This window comes from Narcine bancroftii, chromosome 3 (assembly GCF_036971445.1).
Source record: "Narcine bancroftii isolate sNarBan1 chromosome 3, sNarBan1.hap1, whole genome shotgun sequence".
NCBI classification, from domain to species: domain Eukaryota; kingdom Metazoa; phylum Chordata; class Chondrichthyes; order Torpediniformes; family Narcinidae; genus Narcine; species Narcine bancroftii.
The window spans coordinates 131,980,388-132,001,158 of NC_091471.1; the positions used below are offsets into that span (position 1 = coordinate 131,980,388).

General features: G+C 39.0%; 1 protein-coding gene across 5 annotated transcripts in view; it reads left to right on the forward strand.

Moving 5' to 3' along the window:
• Positions 1-20,771, forward strand: part of ldb2a (LIM domain binding 2a) — a 576,008-nt gene that overhangs the window by 487,619 nt on the left and 67,618 nt on the right. For 3 of the 5 annotated variants that reach the window (XM_069925127.1, XM_069925128.1, XM_069925131.1), the window contains one exon: positions 7,530-7,613. In XM_069925127.1, coding sequence (XP_069781228.1) covers positions 7,530-7,613 — 84 coding nt within the window. Of the gene's footprint in view, positions 1-7,529; positions 7,614-11,073; positions 11,170-20,771 lie in introns of all 5 variants that reach the window. The other 2 variants (XM_069925126.1, XM_069925129.1) reach the window with 1 other exon arrangement.

Genomic DNA, 20,771 nt, shown 5'->3' on the forward strand with positions numbered 1-20,771 from the left:
CTACAGATGCTTCCAGTGTGGTCGTAAGAGGTGCACTTCATCAATACGTCAACAAGCAATGGAAACCGTTAGCATTCTTCTGCCACCAACTTCGTGAAACAGAGAAAAAATACAGTGCCTTAGATAAGAAACTTTTGGCCATTTACTTGTCTATTCGACACTTTGCTATTTTTTGGAGGGCAGAGATTTTTTATGGACACCGACCACAAACCCTTAACATTTGCATTTTCCAAGGTCGCAGAGCCCTGGTCAGCTTGACAACAACAGCAATTATCATTCATTTCAGAATTCTCCACAAAAATACCACGTATTTCCGGAAAAGACAATGTAGTAGCTGATGCACTTTCCCGCTCTCCTCCACTTGAGGTTTCATCTGTAGATCAAGGTATTGACTACACAGCTTTAGCTGCAGCCCAAGAAAATGACCATGAGACGAATGCTTATCGGACTGCAATCACGAACCTCCAATTGAAAAGTGTCCAATTTGGAGTTAATGGCAAACTACTACTCTGTGTTATATCAACGGGACACCCAAGGCCAGTATTTCTGGCATCATGGAAACATCAGGTATTTGACTCTGTGCATGGTCTCTCACATCCATCGATTAGATCGACCGTTCGTATGGTTTCGGATAGGTTTGTGTGGCTTGGTCTTAAAAAAGACATTATACAAATGGCGAATCCTGCATTGCCTGTCAGAAAGTAAAAGTTCATAGGCATACTAAGTCACCACTGCAGTCCATCTCAGCAATTACTCTTGAGTTTTGCTCATGTCCATGTGGACATCGTTGGTCCGCTTCCTGTTTCAAGAGGATACCATTATCTTTTTACAGTACTAGACAGGTTTATGTGGTGGCCCCAGGCCGTGCCTATGGTAGAAGCTACTACAGACACTTGTGTTCGGGCGTTCCTCAGTTCCTGGGTGTCTCATTTTGGTTTACTGGCACATCTTATTTCGGATAGAGGATCACAATTTACTTCCTCGCTGTGGGCGGCCTTGTCTCGCTTTCTCAGTACAACAATTCATCATACAAATGCCTATCATCTCCAGGCCAATGGAACGGTGGAAAGATTTCATTGAAATTTCAAGTCACCCTTGATGGCTTGGTTAGAAGGCCCCAAACTGGACTGATGAGCTGCCTGGGTATTACTGGGCATTAGAACAACTCCATAGGAGAACCTCCAAACTTCATCTGCAGAAATTGTTTACAGCGCATCATTAGTATATTCCAGCTCCAGTGATGATCCTAAGGAACTATTGAGCAGGCTAAGGGAGACCGTAGCAAAATTGACCCCTATACCACCATCGTCACATGGAAAACATTCTTCCTTTGTGCATGAAGGCCTCAAAACCTGTGATTATGTCTTAGTCTGAAGGGGAACACTTGGCCAACCTTTACAGACGCCCTACGAAGGACTTCTAGGATACTCAGACAAATTAGGTCAACCTGTATTTTGCACATTGGAAGGAAACCACAGTCTTTCACTATTGACAGGCTTAAACCAGCTCACGTGGACATCTTCCCCACTGCAGCAGCCTCCAACAATCCATCGCAGAGGTCGACACCCTAAAAGACAGACAAACCTTTCTGCCAGTTGTGGGGGGTGGGGGGAGCCATGTAGTGGCACAATGGCAGCATTATAACTCCTAGGAGGCATTGAACGGCCATGTGATATTCTGCTTTTAAAAGTTTGCACGGGTGATGAAGAGTAAATCCATTTGATTCACTCTAAAAACGCCTTGTGTAGTGGCCACACTGATGCAATATGAATGGAGCTGAGGAATGGGAATTTATATTGTAGACTGCCCAAAGGTCAATGAGAATTGGAGGAGCAGATATGTAGCGAGACAGCAGACAGCTGCAAGAAACACAAGGTTGTGATAGTAGGAAATTTTAATTTTCCACATATTGACTGGGATTCTCATACTGTAAAAGTGCTGGATGGCTTTGAGTTTGTCACTTGTGTTTAGGAAAGTTTTCTAAATCAATATACAGAGGTACAGTATACCCCACTTTACAAAACTAGAGTGTTCCCATGGAACCTTTCATTATCTGAAATGGCATAGAGTGAAAAAGCAATCACTATTTATATGGAAAGCATTTTTGAGTGTTTTGACCCAAAAAATAACCCACCAAAAATAACCCACCAGATCATACAAAATAAAACCTAAAACCTAACATAACACTAACATATAGTAAAGGCAAGAATGATATTATAGCGAGTGGTGTAGTGAATATGATAAATACACAGCCTATATAAAGTAGGAATAATGTTTGAACAGTGTAGTTTCACTGACTAGAATCGGGAAGACAGCGAGTTTGACAGCCCTGCCGGCTGCCCTGTGACCACCCTGCTGGCCGCCCTATGACCACACCATCATCCGCCTTGTGACCACCCCACCGGTTGCACGCTGACAGCCCCGCTGGCTGCCCTGAGACCACCCTGCTGGCTACTCTGTGACAACTCCACCAAATGTTTTTTCATAAAAACAAATACAGGTTTCTTCATAAAAGCGAATTTGCATAAAGCGAGTATTCATAAAATGGGGGAAACCTGTACCAACTTGAGAGAGTGCAATACTGGATCTCCTATTAGTGATCGAGACAGGAAAGGTGACAGAAGTATGTGTTGTGAAATATTTTGGGTCCAGTGATCATAATGCCATTAGTTTCAAGTTAATTATGGAGAAGGTTAGGCCTGGGCCTCAGGTTGAGAAAGCCAGAAATTGATTAGGCATAGTCAACATGTGTGTGTGGTCATGCTTAACCTATCTTATTGAGTTTTTTGGAGGAGTGGATATTGTCTACATTGACAATATCCACATGGTCCCACATGGGAATTTAGTCAGGTAGGTTCAGACGCTAGGTATTCATGGTGAAGTAGTGAACTGGATTCAACAATGACTGGATGGGAGAAGCCAGAGAGTAGTGGTGGATGATTGCTTCTCAGACTGGAGGACTGTGACTAGTGGTGTGCCTCAGAGATTGATACTGGGACCGTTGTTTGTCACCTATATCAATGATCTGATGATAATGTGGTAAATTGATCAGCAAGTTTGAAAATTACTAAAATTGGAGGTGTTGTGGATAGCAACGGTTTCCAAAGCTTGTAGAGGGATCTGGATTAACTGGAAAAATGGCAAATGGAATTTAATGCAGACAAGTTATATTTTAGAAGGGCAAACCAAGAAAGTTTATACATGGCAAATGGAAGGGCATGGAGGAGTGCAGTAGAACAGAGGGTTCTGGGATGGTAAGATTTCAAGAATTAGTTTAGAAAAATTAATGTTGAAATTTTAAGAATTATTTTAAAGTAGCTCAATTGAGGTTTTTGTCCTCCTGTTATCAATGGGATGAAAAACCAGCTTGGATTCAAATAGAAATGAATAAAATTGGTGAAACTATTCCTGAGTTAATTTTGTATAAATGGAATAGTGAGTTGTTTAAAAGAACTAAAGACTTTTCCGTATTGAAAAATATTTTAAACATATGGAATAGAATTCATATTGAGAGAGAAATTAAAAATGATCAATTACCAAAAATGTTGTTAAAAGAAAATCAACTTCTTCCTTTCACTTTGAATAATTCTTTATCTGATAATTGGTAGAGTAAAGGTTTACAGAGAATAAAAGATTGTTTCTTAGGATCTTCCTTCTTAACTTTTGAACCATTAAAAGATAAATACACTATACTTAATAATATAATTTTTGCATATTATCAATTAAAAATGTATTTGAAAAAGAGACTGGGAGCAGATTTGAGACTCCCTAAACAAAGTCAATTTGAAGTTATAACAGATACATTTGTTGTTAAGAAATTTATTACTAATATGTATATAAAATTACAAGAGACTGTAAAGAAAAAAGATTTATATAAATCAAAAATCTGATGGGAGAAAGATTTAAATATACAAATTCAGGAGATTTGGTCAAAATTATGTTATGAAAGTGTTACAAATAAGGTAAATGTTAGATATCAAATGGTTCAATATTATTTTCTTCATCAATTGTATTATCCTCCACATAAGTTAAATGAACTTAATCCTAATTATTCAATAAGTGTTTGCGATGTGCGAAAGAAATAGGGACTTTTTTGCATTCATTGTGGTCTTGTGAAAAAGTGGAAAGGTTTTAGAATGAACTGAGTTTATTATTAGGGCAAATTATGAAGATAAAGATACCAAAGGATCCAAGAATATTGTTACTTGGAGATATTTATGAAAAGAATATAAAATTGAAATTGGACAAATACCAAGAAAATTTTTTAAGTTTTGCAATAGCAACTGTATAGTCACATCATCGAAAGATGATAAAGAACTTTTATTAAGTAGATGGTATAAAGAGATGCAATAGTGTATAACTTTGGAAAAAATTATGATAGTTTAAGGAATCAAGTTGAAAATGTTTATAGTATTTGGAAACCATATATGGATTTTATGGATAATTTTCTAACCATCTCTACTATCTTATCCACTCCTCTTAATTAGTAATTTTTAATAACAATTAATGATTGTATATGCTAATATTATTGTATATTAAATGGTAGGTGTTTCTTTATTTTCTTTCTTTTTCTTACTTTTGGGTGGGGGGATGGGGAGAAAAATATAAAGGTTTTTTGTATAATTGGCAATGGATATTTGATTAATATTTCATTCATCTTTTTTTCTGAAATGGTGCAAACAAATAAATTAAGAAAAATAATTTTTGATACATGATGGCTATCATTCCTGTCTCCCCCCACCCATCCATAAAATAAATAAGGTAATAAAAAAAGAAATATGTCCCAAAGAAAAAAATGAAGAGATGAAGAAAAGAGAAGAATAGAAAGAAAAAAGGAAAGAAAAAAACAGGGATTGTCGGGAGTTCATCGTCTACCCCACAAATTTCACATTTTCAAAATTTACTTAGATCTCAAGGGGCTATTAGCGTGGGTCTCATGGGCGAGATGGGGCACAATTAAATATTTGCACCTGTATTTTGTAGATATGGCTGCTGTATTTGTAAGAACATGTCATACTTATTTCTTTGGCTGTAGGTAATCTTCTCAAGGGGAACACAACTATGAATTTCTGCATAATGGGCTATACCTAGATGTGAGCCAGACTTCCAAGTAACAGCTAAACATTTACTGGCTACTGCCAATGCAATCTTAACAAATATTGTTTGATGTTAGGACAACCTCATTTTAGGTCTTATACCAGCACAATGGGTTCTGTGGAAATTGGATTTTTGTTATTTGCTATAAAAGTTTCCTCAGATCTATCCAAAAGGGCCCTACGTTGGGTCATCAATTTCTTATGAGGTTTTTTTTTCCCTGAACATGTATAAGTTCAAGTTCAAATGTTTTTCCTTAACATGAATAAGTTAAAGTTTATTTATCTTATGACTGTAACAGTAGAACTCGGCAAAACAGCGTTCTCTAGTCCACAGGCAAAAATGGTGTAAAGACACACAAGACATAGCACACATACAGACAAATGATACATATACACAGAACCTATATACATGCTTCATTTTCAGTGAAATCCCATTATAATGCGATAGTTTGGGTCCAAAAATAATCTCATTATGAATAAAGCAGTGTTATGCTAAATCAGGGTTTCACTGTGTAGAGTATATACACAAATCGATCGTGGAAGCACACCCCACCAACCCACCCCAGTTCACAGCAACATACTCCATTCACATGATGAATTCCCCACCACGATAAACATTATTTACCTTAATCATTTGGACGTGCCACTTCTAAACATCTGCTGCACCACAGGGTGGTCATCCCTGGTACTGTATCTTTTAAACTGGCCTCGCCTAATGTCATTAGTGGCGCATACCTTGTATATATCGGAGTCCAATGACTCAACACGTTATATCCGAATTCGCATTAAATCGGGGCGTATAAAATTGGGGTTCCATTGTACAGATTAAAAATAAATATTATTAATAAATAGTGGAGTAACCGGGGGTTTTAGCAGTTCAGCATTTATTTAGCAGTCTGAATGCCCATGGGAAGAAGTGGTTCCTTACCATGGTGGATCTGACCCTAATACTACTGTATCTCTTTTCTGACATGAATAGCTGGAAGATGCTGTGTGCAGGGTGGTAGGGATTTTGCAAGCTAATTTTAAACAATGATCCTGGTAAATCACATTAATGGGGAGGGGGGGGGGACCTCACTGATTCTTGCTTCCACTTTTATGGTCCTGTGGCTTGACCTCCAATCTAATGCTTTGCAGCAACCATTCCACACTGTGATGCAGCCAACCAGGACGGTCTCGATAGAGCTCCTGTAGAAAGTTGACAGAATGGTGGCCAGTAGCCTTGCCCGCCTCATCCTTCTGAGGAAGTGCAGTTGCTGTTGTGCCTTCTTGACAAATAAGATGTTACATGTCCAGGATAGATCATTTCTTCAATGGACTCAGAGGAATTTGGTGTTCTCTACTCTCTCCACTACCAAGCTATTAAAGTGTAGAAGAGGGTGGTCATCCCTTTGTCCTGAAATCCATAATCATCTCCTTTGTCTTGTCCATGTTGAAACTCAGGTTGTTATTCTCACACCATTTAATGAGAATTTCTACCTCTTCTCTATATCACGACTCATTCTTGTTGTTGATGAGGCCAACTACTGTTGTGTCACCTGCACTCTTGGTGACACTGTTGGAGCTGGATCTGGTGATGCAGTCATTGGTCAGCAGCATGAACAGGAGCAGGCTGAGCACACAGTCCTGAGCTGCGTCAGTGCTCAGTCTGATGGTGCTCAACATTCTGCTGCCAATCAGGACATATTGTGGACTTTCTGTGAGGAAATCCAGAATCCAGTTGTAGAGAGGAGTGTTGAGTTCCAATGAGGACAGCTTCTCCACCAGTGTCTGGTGTATGATCATATTAAAAACCAAGCTGAAGTCAATGAACAGCAGCCTGACAAATGAGGTGTTGTGGTCCAGGTAGGTCAGAATGGAATGGAGGGGCAAGACTATAGCTTCATCAATTGAAATGGGTCCAGCAAATAAGTGATGGCATTTTAAATTTGAAGGTAATTTGAAGGTTATCCTGCGAAGCTAACAAATATTAGAATTGTGTGATGTAAGTGTAGGTAATTGCCATTGAACATGGGGCATGTACTCACATTGAAAAGAGCGACTAGCTAGTGGCTTCTTGGATGTCAGAACAACCGCATAGTGGGTTGAAAATATTATTGCAACATAAAGTAAAAGCTTGACTCTGATATTATGACCATTCAGGTGATTTGAGCAATTTACTCTGGCTCCTTTACAAATATAGGTCATTAGACCTCATCTACCCCATTGTTGAAGGAATAGCAGTAAATATAGTGAGTGCATGATGAGTGATTGAACTGCAGTTCAGGAGGGCTATTTAAATCATAAAATTATTAGGAATTCCACAATTCCCCTTTGAGAACAACAGAATTCTAATTCTCTTCAGAATTAGTTTCTTATCTTTGCAGATAAATAGCTCTGAAGCAGATCCAAACTTGTTTTCATTTTATTTTCAAACTCTGCAATTTTTTCCAGGCACAAGACCCACAAGTGTTGGAACAGTTGTCCAAAAACATCACTCGAATGGGGCTGACTAACTTCACCCTCAACTACCTCAGGGTAAGCAAATCACTTTCAGAATAAAATTTGAGGTTCAGTCTCTTTGTCTTAATTTGGGAGACACGTAAAGGTGGGTGATCACCTAATAATGCAAGGTTGGAACTTGCAACATGTATAATTGAGTCAGGAAAAACAGGTTTAACAATAAAGACAGTATTTAAACTATTTTCATTGGCTGTAAGTGTAGTTCAAATCATTTACAATAATGTACTCCAGATTACTATAATGCATAGAATATGATTTTTATCAGAATAACATTTTAGTAGAGTCAATTAGTTGGATTTTTTGATGTGTCTACATTAATATCATTCTCAAAGTAATAGTGTACATGACATTAGGAAATACGGGTACATAATATTTTATCCAAAATTCTGAAAACCGAAAGCATAAAAACCGAACATTTTTTCCATGGATGTCGTCTGCACCCCAAACCTCACATTTGGTGCCAAACATGACTCGGCATGACTCACCCCCGTCCAGTTCCATGTCTCAGCGCCCCTACCAGTCAGATGTGTCTCTGCTGTCATGGACTTTGTGAGAATGTCAAAAAGAGCTGCAGAGTCCCCTATGGGTAACAGAGAGAAGCAGAAAAGGAAGCGTTTGATAGTGCAGAAGCTTGATCTGTGCGGTGACTTACTGAAGATGATGGTGTGGGAATGACCACCATCTATGACTTAAAGAAGCAGAAAGAAAAGTTGTTGAAGTTTTACAATGACAGTGATGACCAGAAACTAATCAAAAACAGGAATGCATTCCATAGGGCAAAAAACACAATCTTGACTGTATGCTAATTGAGTGGGTTCGACAACAATGTACCACTAACAGGTTTGATTGTTATGAAACAAGCTAGAAAATTCCATGAAGAACTGAACTTTGAAGGCGAGTGTGAATATTCACACTGCAGAAATTTAAGAAGTGTCATGCTGTTAAATACCTGAAAATCTGTGATGAAAAAGTACACTAGTAATTTTATGGTTTATCTTTAGCTTTACTTCATTTACCGTCCCGCCCCACTCCTGCTCAGCGCAACACCCACAGGCCAGCACTGCCGCAACCCCCCTCCCTCACTATCCAGAGACCCTTCTAGTTGGAGTGTGTCTTTGTTTTGCGCACATCTGAAAGCAGCACAATTACTTAACGTTTCGCTGTTACTGTTTTTCTGTTATGATGAGGGTAGAACAGTAGATGTTGTCTATATGGATTTCAGTAAAACCTTCAATAAAGTTCCACATGGAAGATTAGTAAGGAAAGTTCAGGCACAAGGTATTAATGTTGAGATAGTCAGATGGGTTCAATGATGGCTAGAAGATAGATGCCAGAGAGTCATGGTGGATAACTGTCTGTCAGGATGGAAGCTGGTGACGAGCGGTGTGCCTCAGGGATCGGTGTTGGGTCCCTTGTTGTTTGTCATTTACATTAATGATTTGGATGACGGACTGATAAATTGGGTTAGTAAATATGCGGACAATATAAAAATAGGGGGAGTTGTGGATAATGAAGATGGTTTGGACTGCTTAGAAGAGTGGGCTGAAAGGTGGCAGATGGAGTTTAACGTAGATAAGTGTGAAGTGCTTCATTTTGAGAAGATAATCAAAACAGGACGTATGCAGTGAAGGGGAGGGCATTGAGGAATGCAGAGGAGAATAACAGTTCATCATTCTTTGAAAGTGAAATCTCATGTGGATAGAGTGGTAAAGAAGGCTTTTGGTATGCTGGCCTTTATAAATCGAAGTGTAGAATATAGGATCTGGGAGGTGATGTTGAAACTGTTCAAGGCATTGGTGAGGTCAAATTTGGAATAATGTGTCCAGTTCTGGTCCCCAAATTATAGGGAGGCTATCAATAAGGTAAAGAGGGTGCAGAGAAGATTTACTAAAATGTTGCAGTATCTAGAATACAAAGTAAGATTGAGAAGACTTGGTCTTTATTCATTGAAGTGCAGAAGGTTGAGGGGGAATTTGATAGAGGTATATTAAATCAAGAGGGGGATAGATAGAGTAGATGTGAATAGGCCCTTCCCTTGAGGGTAGGTGCGATTGGAATGAGGGGTCATAAGTTAAGGGTTACGAGGCAAAAGTTTAGAAGTAACATGAGAGGGAGCTTCACTCAGAGAGTGGTGGCTCTGTGGGGTCAATTTTGTCATTTAAGAGAAGGTTGGATGAGTGCATGGATGTGAGGAGATTGGAGGGTTATGGACAGAGAGCAGGTAGGTGGGACTAGACAGACTGAGATGGCCTGTTTCCAAACTGTAAATGTTATATGATTATATTATCTGAAAAATTCCAAATTCTGAAAAGTGTCTGGTCCCAAGGGTTTTGGATAAAAGATTATGTACCTGTAGTAACATGTAAAAATATGCAGAGCTGCTGTATGTATCAATTCATTATGAATATTATTTATCATCTTAATCAATTAGAACAATAAATAATGACTATCTATGAATTAATTGAACATGACGAATTGCACGTGAGTATGTTCTTGAAGTAATGAGGATTGTGGGTAAGATTTTACTTTGTTATGACATCCGAAAATGGTCAAAAAGGAAATGGCGCTGTTGGCCATTTGTTGAACACTGGTTTCTGAAATGGCAGTTAAAGTTTCTCTTTGTGCCCTACCAAGCAAAATCTTGAATGCCCCACCTTTACCAGTCCTACCACTGGTAGGAATTAGGTGATGAAGGTAAGGGATGCTGGTTAATTACCTTTATTTGCTGCCATAGACGTAAATTACTCGCTAAGTCAAATTATAACTGATGATAGCCAAAGGATGTGCATGGTGGAGAGAGAAAGGCTGATAACAGTTCTCCTGCTCTGTACTTTGTCCCCAAGAATATGACAGAATTGGTACAGTTTTGCTTTAAGCATTTTACAAATTTAAAAAAGAGACTGCAATATTTATAATAGCTCTTTCTTTTTGTTGCTATGTAAGTTTTGCCATATGACAGACAGGCACTTTATGTTCCCTCAGGAACATTCTCTGCATTTTTAATTCATACTAATGCTCCAACTTCCAGTGATTGTTGAAATCCTTGCCCCACCACGACCCCCCTCCACGAGACGGATGTCTTTGGCCAGAGATGATTTTCCTCTAAAGACATAGGAGCAGAAATAGGCTATTCAGATTGTAATGACACTCACAGCGGCAGCATTAATTTAAAAAAAGTTATTGTACAAAACAGGCATGTCCTACCAGAAAGTTAGGTACCTGTACAATTTTCTAAGAGAAGATAATTAGCTTCATGGGAAGCTTCCACCTGATGCAGGTGTCAGCTTTGAATGTTGGTACAAAATCAGACCCTGCCGTGAGTCGGAAATTAACTTATTAATCTAAAGAGTATTAGAAGTAAATTAAACCTTCAATAATAATTCAATTTTTGACCCTTCTATTACTTTTTTTTTAGCAGTGGCACTTCCAAAGAGCCTTTGTGCCAATCATTCAATGTTTTTTGTCCCCTTCCCAGCACCATTGCTGCAGCCAAAAGGTTTCCCAATGGGAACTCCCCTCTCTGAGGTGTTTGGAAAAAGAAACAGAGGATCTACAGAGGGATCCCAGGCAGGTCAGGCTGCACAAGAGTTCATCTATACCCTCCTGTCAGGGTTCTGGAATGTATGTCGGCAGAGTAATACTGAACATAATCATATAATTATTCAGGCTTATTGAGGACCCGTATGCTGAAGAAAGCTGGGATTGTGGACCCCTCGGCACACGAAGATGCATGACTACTGAATGGGCATCCTCATAAATACTGCATTGTACAGTATTTTGCTTTGACTAGCTGCACTTAAAAGGCATCAACTTGCAGATCACCCAGTTTGGCTGCATCCACCAAGATATCTTCATCACATCTGCAGTTTCTATCACCCTCCAGTTTGCAATAACCTATCAGTCTCTGATTTAAATTAACTTTTGCTTTAACATGAATTTGTATTTGCAGAAGACAATTCTGAATTTCTACCACTCTTTGTGTTTCTTCATTTCTCCCCTGAAAGGCCAGGCTTTAATTTTTTTCACCCATGATCCTTGGTCCCAGACTCTACCAGCAGCTAAATATTTTCTTTCTTCCCCCATCTGTTCCCTTTATTCTGAAAAAAAAAACTTTCTCCTGGCTCTTCTACAATTCAGGGAATACTATCATTGTTGGAGTAATCTCTTGTAATTTAACCTTTGGAGAGCTGATGCACAACATGCTGCAAAGGTCATGATCATCCTTCAGGTATGATCTAACCGATCTTTGTAAAGTTGTGGCATAATTTTTACCCTTTATATTCCATTCCTACAATTAGAATATATCTTTGTGTATATTTGTCAGAATTTTATTAGCTTTTTAAAAAATAATTTCATTTTCTGTCCCTCCTATTTCATCGTGCTTACTTCTATTCTTTCACCATTTAAAAAATCCTTTATTCTGTCTTGCAGAGATTCAAAGTAGTGGTAGGCGAGCTCAGAATAAGGGATAAACAACAGTGAAACAATATTCAGAGGTGATATTTGGTAGAATTGGTTCACATGTGTTTGTGGAAACCTATCATTGTCTTCTCTCAAAAAACCCTTGCCAGTCAGTCATCTGAAGATCTTATATGTCAAATTTAGCCAAGTGTTTCAAGACGGGTAAAGGAACTTCAGATACCAAGGAATGGATTTTTGTCTTCTATTCAATGCCTACAGTATATCATACAATATAGTTGTGGAGCATTATGAATATTTGCCACCACATTAACACATACAATTGAAAATATAATTGTTGAAAATGTGGTTCGCCCTTTTCCAATGTGTCATGTCTCTAGGGACAGCCACAGACATTATTCAATATTTGGCTGCCGTACCAAGTCATGATAAAGGCGCCTGCCTGCATTTTGCTCATACCTTGACATAGGGCTATGTGTGTTTGCTGTAAAGAATGCTATGTGGCCTCTGCTGTGTTTCTCCTGGACCTTTGTGTGTTGAGCATAAAACTCTTTTGCCTGAATCAGGGCTCCTGTGCATCCTCTTTCAAGCTTCCACATCTTTCCTTTAATGAGGCAACCAGAAGTGAACACATTAAGTGTGGTCTAACCAGTTTCATTGAGCTGCAACATTACCATATAACCATATAGCCACTTATGGAGCGGAAACAGGCCATGTTGGCCTTTCGAGTCGGCACCGGTTCAATAGAACAACTCCACTAGCTCAAACCTACCGCTCTTCAACCCCCTCAACTCCATGTGCACATCCAACCTTCTTTTAAATGACACAAGGGACCCTGCCGCAACTATCTCATTCGGAAGATCATTCCATTCTGCCATCACTCGCTGAGTGAAAAAGCCACCTCTAATATTTCTCCTAAAGTTTTGCCCCCTTACCCTTAACTCATGCCCTCTTGTTCCAACCTCCCCTCCCCTCAGGGGAAAGAGTTTGTTTATGTCTAATCTATCTATTCCTTTCATAATTTTAAATACCTCTATCAAGCCCCTCTCAGTTATCTATGTTCCAATGAATAAAGTCCCAGTCTCCTTAATCTCTCCCTGTAATCCAGATGCTGTAAACTGGGCAACATCCTTGTAAACCTTCTCTGGACCCTTTCCACCTTATCTATATCCTTTCTATAATTTGGAGACCAGAGCTGAGCACAGTACTACAAACCTGGCCTCACCAATGCCTTAAACAGCTGCAGCATCACCTCCCAGCTCCTATACTCTATGCTATGATTTATGAAGGTCAGCTTAACCACCCTGTCTACATGGGAATCCACCTTCAGTGAACTCTGTACCATCACCCCCAGGTCTCTCTGCTCCTCTGCGTGCCTTCCCCTTAACTGTATATGTCCTATTCTGGTTATTTTTACCGAAATGCAACACCTCACACTTGTCTACATTGAATTCCATCTGCCATCTTTCAGCCCACTCTTCCAAACAAACCAAATCCTTCTTTAATCCAAGAAAATCTACCTCACTACCCACCACTCACCATATTTTCGTATCATCTGCATATTTGCTTACCCAGTTAACCACTCCCTCCTCTAAATCATTAATATAAATGAGAAACAACAAGGGTCCCAGCACTGATCCCTGAGGCACCCCGCTTGTCACAGGCTTCCAACCTGACAGACAGTTGTCCACCATGACACTCTGCTGTCTATCTCCCAGCCACCTCTGAACCCTTGTCACAATCTCTCTACTAATTCCTAGTGACTGAACCTTCCTTATCAACCTTCCATGCGGAATCTTATCAAAAGCCTTACTAAAATCCAAATAGATCACATCAGCCACTCTACCTTCATCCACCTTTTTTGTTCCTCAAAAAACTCAACAAGGAGTTTGTGGCTCCTGACCTCAATCCCCCATGAACTTGTGTGGCAACCTTGAGATCTATGAGTTTTGACTCCCAAGAACTCTCTGTTCCTCCACACTGCTAAGAATCCTGACATTAATCATATACTCCACCTTCAAATTCAGAATAGTTGATGTACAAAAACATTCAAAAATACTTTTTAAAAATTATCAGAATTTGGGTTTCTCAGTCTCATGGGGTAGCTGGTGATTGTGGCATTTGTTACTTAGAACAATCATTTTCTAATTTAATCTGGCTGTCTCTCTCCCTCATGCCCAGAGTAGAAGAAATTCCAGATTCATGCCTATCTCTGACCCCCTTCTATTCAGAGTATTCAAAAATGACAAGAAGAGTGAAATGGATTAGGGTTACTTGTGCAATACTTTTGGTAAATAGGTATTTCAGCTGTATGTTCCTTCTGCCTACCCTCTACCTACAATTACATTCAGGGAAATCACTAAATAGTTGGATCTTTTGAAAGGTATTGATGTTTTTGGGAAGATACCAAATTTAGGCTAAAGTAAAAAAAAAAGAATTGTTGGAAGAACTCAAGGGGTCAAGCAGCATTTGTGGAGGTAAATTAATGGTTGATATTTCAGGTCAAGCATCAGGACTGAAAATGTCAAGGGAAGATAGTCAGTATTCAGAAGTGAGAGAGAGGGGTGAGAAAGAGACTGGTATGTGATAAGTTGAACTAGACAAGGGAGGAATGACGGGTAGCTGAAACTAGGTGTGTGGGCATAATAAGAAAGGTGAATCAATGAAAAATTTTCTGGAGAAATTCAGCAGGTCACACAGCATCCATAGGAAATAAAGATTTTTGGCCTGAGCCCATCAAGGTATAAGCAAAAAGCAAACAAGTGCCTGAATGAAAAGGTGGGGCAAGGGAGGAGGTGGTGAAGGGAGGAGAAGAGGGAGGAAGAAGTAGGGGGAAGAGCATAGGCGAACAGGTAAGAAGTCACAGGTGAATACAGGTGGGAGAGTGTAAGAGAAAAAAGGAGAGGGAAGGAAGGGGTGGAGAGCTGGAGGAAAGGAGAAAGAGTGAGAGGGAAAAAGAGAGACACAGGGGAGGTGTTTAATGAAAATTGGAGGTCTGGTTGGAGAGTGCCCAGACGGAATACAAGGTGTTTTTCCTCCAATTCATGGGTAGCCTCAGTTTGGCAATGCATGAGGCCAAGGATAGCATGTTACTGTGGAATGGTGTGTGAAATGGAAATGGGTGGCTACTGGGATGTCCCTATTATTACAGTGGACTGAATAAAGGTGCTCAACAGAACAATCTCCCACTCTCCATCCAGTCGGGTGTTTTCTAGAGTCAAACATGAGGAAGAGTTTTGGGATTCAAAGGGTTAACACAGGAAAATTTTTGCATTTTCACTATGAGAAACTGGCTTCCTGCAATGCAGAAAAATATCATCGAGTGTTTTTTTTAAACATAATAGTTAATAGAGGGCGGACATCCAGTTCGTCAAAGCGATACTGTTAAAGTTGTTATCGAGGGGTCATTTGCGAAGATGAACATTGCCAGTTCTTTTGCAGGAAAGTTATGTGCTATCCAAAGCTTATTTTTAATGCTTGTTGATTCAGTGGTTTATCTACAGTATTCAGCTCCCTTGGTGGATTAAGTAAATTAATTAGCTAAAGCTGAAGACAGTGTAAATTATACACAGTATGTTGAGTGAATGAGTTTAATGAACCAAATGACCTCATAGTTTATTAATTTTTTAACATATTTGTTAAAATATTTACAACAAGGACCTTTGGCCTATCTTTGGCTTGGCTTCGCGGACGAAGATTTATGGAGGGGGTAAATGTCCACGTCAGCTGCAGGCTCGTTTGTGGCTGACAAGTCCAATGCGGGACAGGCAGACACGGTTGCAGTGGTTGCAAGGGAAAATTGGTGGGTTGGGGTTGGGTGTTGTGTTTTTCCTCCTTTGTCTTTTGTCAGTGAGGTGGGCTCTGCGGTCTTCTTCAAAGGAGGTTGCTGCCCGCCGAACTGTGAGGCGCCAAGATGCATGGTTTGAGGCAATATCAGCCCACTGGCGGTGGTCAATGTGGCAGGCACCAAGAGATTTCTTTAGGCAGTCCTTGTACCTCTTCTTTGGTGCACCTCTGTCACGGTGGCCAGTGGAGAGCTCATTATATAACACGATCTTGGGAAGGCGATGGTCCTCCATTCTGGAGACGTGACCTACCCAGCGCAGTTGGATCTTCAGCAGCGTGGATTCGATGCTGTCGGCCTCTGCCATCTCGAGTACTTCGATGTTAGGGATGAAGTCGCTCCAATGAATGTTGAGGATGGAGCGGAGACAACGCCGTAGGTCAAATGAAAAGGCAATTTTTATATTTGAAGTATATCAATAGGATAGTGGGCAAAAGCCAACAGGCTGCTCCCCTAATACTTTCAGAAAAGGCAGGAGTCAGTTTTATTGTCAGCTGTGGTTCCTATTTGAAGTATACTATGCAGGCATTTTAAGGTCAAGTTTATTTGTCATGCGATTGTACCAGTTCAACCCGATGAAACAACGTTCTCTAGTCCATGGTGCAGAACAGAGCAAACACATGTACAGACATAATATATACAGACAAACAATACATATATACAGTTCAGGTATCCCCGCTTTATGAAAGTAGAGTGTTCCTATGAAACCTTTCGTAAGCCGAAATGGTGTGAAATGAAGACCCATTCACTACTGCTGAAGGCTATTTTTGTACAAACAAAAACCTATTCAAATTTCTTTCAGATATGAACCGAGGTTTCTTCATAAAAGTGAACTTATGCAAAACGAGTATTCGTAAAGTAGGGTATACCTGTACATATATTAAAATAAATATTACTTATAAATAGTAGAGTTATGGAGAGTAGTTTTAGCAATTATTCAGCAGTCTCACTGCCTGTGAGAAGAAACGGTTCCTCAGTTTCTGGCTGTAATACTTATTTATCTTTTTCCCAATGGGAGTAGCTGGAAGATGCTGCATGCAGGGTGGTAGAGGTGTTCCCTGATTTTGCGAGCCCTCTTCAAACAACGATCCTGATAAATCACATCATTAGTGGGGTGGGAGGGGCGGTGCGGGGAGTACTAAATGATCCTCTCTGCTGCTTTTATGGTCCTGTGAATTAATCTCTGATCTGATGCTCGACAGCAACCATACCACACTGATGCAGCTGGCCAGGACGCTCTCGATAGAGCAACTGTAGAAAGTTGACAGAATGGTGGCTGGTAGCCTTGCCTGCCTCAGCCTTCTAAGGAAGTGCAGTTGCTGTTGCACGTTCCTGACAAGTGAGGAGATGTTGTGTGTCCAGGATAGGTCACTTCTCAAGTGGACTCTGTGGAACTTGGTGCTCTCCATTCTCTTCACTACTGAGCTATCCATATATAGTGGAGCCTGGTCATTCCTGGTCCTCCTGTAGTCCACATCATCTCCTTTGTCTTTTCCACATTGACACTGAGGTCATTATTCTTGCACCATTTCATGAGATTTTCCCCCAGTTCTCTATATTGCGACTGATTGTATTTGCTGAAGAGGCAAATTACATGGGAGGATGGAGGAAGTTACGAGATGGAGTGGGAAAAACCAGCCTTCCATGGAGAAAGTGAAAAAAAGAGTAAAAAACAAAGAAGAACAAAGAAAACTTAGAGATGCTGCAAGATAAAGTTAACAAAAAGATCCTGAGGATGGCTCCAAAGAAAGAGAAGATCAGAATGACAGACAAAGGAGAAGAAAGAAAACCTCCAGAAAAAAAGGAAGAAGGCCTTACCTGTACACAGGAGCAGGGAGCTCCCACCAAAAGTTGGCCCGACTTCCAAAACTGGTAAGCGGCCAGCTGAGTGATGACATCTCCCAGGGCAGACTGCAGAAATGGCTCGCAGAAAAAGAAACGCGACTGCACAGTACAGCGACGATGCCGACGGGAGTGGAGCCTGGCAGCGGACGCGGCAGAAACAGCTGGAGGAACCGGAGAGGTGACACCAATGGAGGAGAAGCACCAGGAAGACAAGAAAAAGAGTCAGAGAAGCAAGACCAAGAGAAACACAAAGACCCACATGGGAAAACAGAAGGTAAAAAACAAAAGCAGCTAATTTGCTAAACATTTATGCACCTAACGAAGAAGATCAGGAATTCATGCAAGACATCTTTCTAAAGATAGCAGATACACAGGGGCACATCTTACTGGGGGGGGTGGGGGGGTGGATTTCAACTTTTACCTGGACCTAGTGATAGATAAAACCGGGAAGACAATTAATAAAAGAAATAAAGTAACCATATTTACGCTAAAATCAATGCAGGATATGAAATTAATTGAGATATGGAGGAAAGAACATCCAGAAGAAAGAGTATTCATATTATTCAAATAGACATAAGACCTATTCAAGGATAGATATGTTCCTGTTGTCGGCGCAGATTTAGGGGAGAGTTCAAAGGACCAAATACAAGGCAAGACTTTTATCTGATCACTCACCCTTGTTATTAACAATCAAATTAGAGGATATTCCACCAAAAAACATATAGATGGAGGCTAAACCCTATATTGTTAAAAAGGCAGGAATTATGGGAATATATTGAACAACAAATTAAAACATATTTTGAGATAAACACAGAGTCAATAAAAGATAAATTTATACTATGAGACGCAATGAAGATCTTAATTAGTGGTCAAATAATTAGTTATACAACTAAAATTAAAAAATAATATATCCGGGAAGTAGAACAACTGGAAAAAGAGATAGTAACTATAGAAAAGAGAAGATACAGAGAAAGAAGAATTGGCAGAGAAAAAAATAAAATACAAAACACTACAAACATACAAAGTGAAGAAAAACATTATGAAAACAAAGCAAATATATTATGAATGAGGAGAGAAAACTCATAAAATATTGGTCTGTCAACTTAAAAAAGAACAAGCAAAAAGAACCATTTTACCGATAAGAAAAGATGATAAGCATATATCATACAGCCCATTAGAGATTAATGAAAATTTTAAAAAATTCTACAAACAATTGTATCAAATTGAAAATACAGGGAAGAACGATAAAATTGACGAGTTTTTATCCAATATTGAACTACCACAACTACAATTAGAAGATCAAAATAAATTGACAAAACCTTTTAAAATTGAAAAAATACAGGATATATTAATGAAATTACCAAGCATAAAACACCAGGCGAAGATGGATTCCCTATAGAGTTTTATAAAGTATTTAAGAACTTATTAACCCCGCACCTTCTAGAAGTAATGAAACAGATTGAAGAGACCCAAAATCTACCTGAATCATGTAAAATAGCAAAAACAGGAAAGGACCCACTGTCTCTAGCATCATATAGAACGATACCCTTACTAAAGGCGGATTACAAATTAATAGCAAAACTACTAGCGAATAGACTGACTATGTGCTGAAATTGGTAAAGCAGGATCAAACTGGATTTGTTAAAAAAAAGATGAGCAGCAGATAATGTCTGTAAACTTATTAATTTAATCCATGTAGCACAAATGAATAAAACGCCAACGTTGGCAGTTACACTAGATGGAGAGAAACCCTTTGACAGGGTAGAGTGCAACTATTTATTTAAAGTGCTACAGAAATTTAAATTACCGGAAAAATTTATTAATTGGATTAGAGCACTGTATAATGGACCTTTAGCAAAGGATATGTGTCAGATCACTTTAAATTGAGCGGTCAAGTAGGCAGGGATGTCCACTGTCCCCTTCCCTGTTTGCCTTGGCTATAGAACCATTGGCAGAGCTGATAAGGAAGGAGCGTACGATTAAAGGAATAAAAATAAAAGAGAAAGAATATAAGATCAACCTATTTGCGGACAATATAGTATAGATAAATTAGGAGAAAATGTCCCAGAACATGTACTTTATAAATGGGATGAGAAGCTGGTACAATACAACAATTCACCAGTATTATATCATATACTTCAAATATGGAAGAGAATACACTTGGAATGAAAAAAGATAACTTATCAAATACCTAAAATGTTTATGACACAAAACCCATTAATCCCTTTTACAATAGATAATTTATTTTTCAAGGAATGGGCTAGAAAAGGAATCAAGAAAATAAAAGACAGCTTTTTGAGAAATAATTTATTAACATTTGAGCAATTAAAAGACATATACGGAATAACACATGTTTGCATATTACCAGTTGAAAACTTATTTAAAAGGTAAATTGGGAAATAGCTTGAGACGACCAGAAAGTAGCAGCTTTGAATACTTAATCAGAGACACAGTGATAGTTAAAAAATTTATAACAAACATATATAACAGACTGCAATACAAGGAAGAGAATGAAACAAGGTGTAAACCTAAACAAAGTTGGGAAAAAGATTTAAATATAAGGATAAAGAATGAAACATGGGAGAGGGTATGTACAGGAACTATGAGGAACACGATAAATACTAGGATACGTATGATACAATATAACTCCTCAGAAATTAAAAGAGTGGGACCCAACAGCATCGGATCGATGCTTCTGCTGTAAACAAGAGACTGGAACAACATTACACGCAATTTGGACATGTTCAAAAGTGAAAACTTTCTGGGAAGATTTAAACCTAATATTAAGCAAAAGTACAAAAAATAACATACCAAAAGATAAATAAATTTTTCTGTTAAATAATATAAGAGACAAAAAAAACTAGGACTAAAATTAGATAGAGCCCAAAAAAGATTTATTATGATAGCAGTTGGAGCAGCAAAAAAAGTATATGATGACAACTTGGAAAATGGAAGCCTAAAAATATAACAATGGCATACTGAAATGAGCAAGTGTATTCCATTAGAAAAAAATTGCATACAATCTAAAAGACAAATATACTTTATTGGAACAAATTTGGGAACCA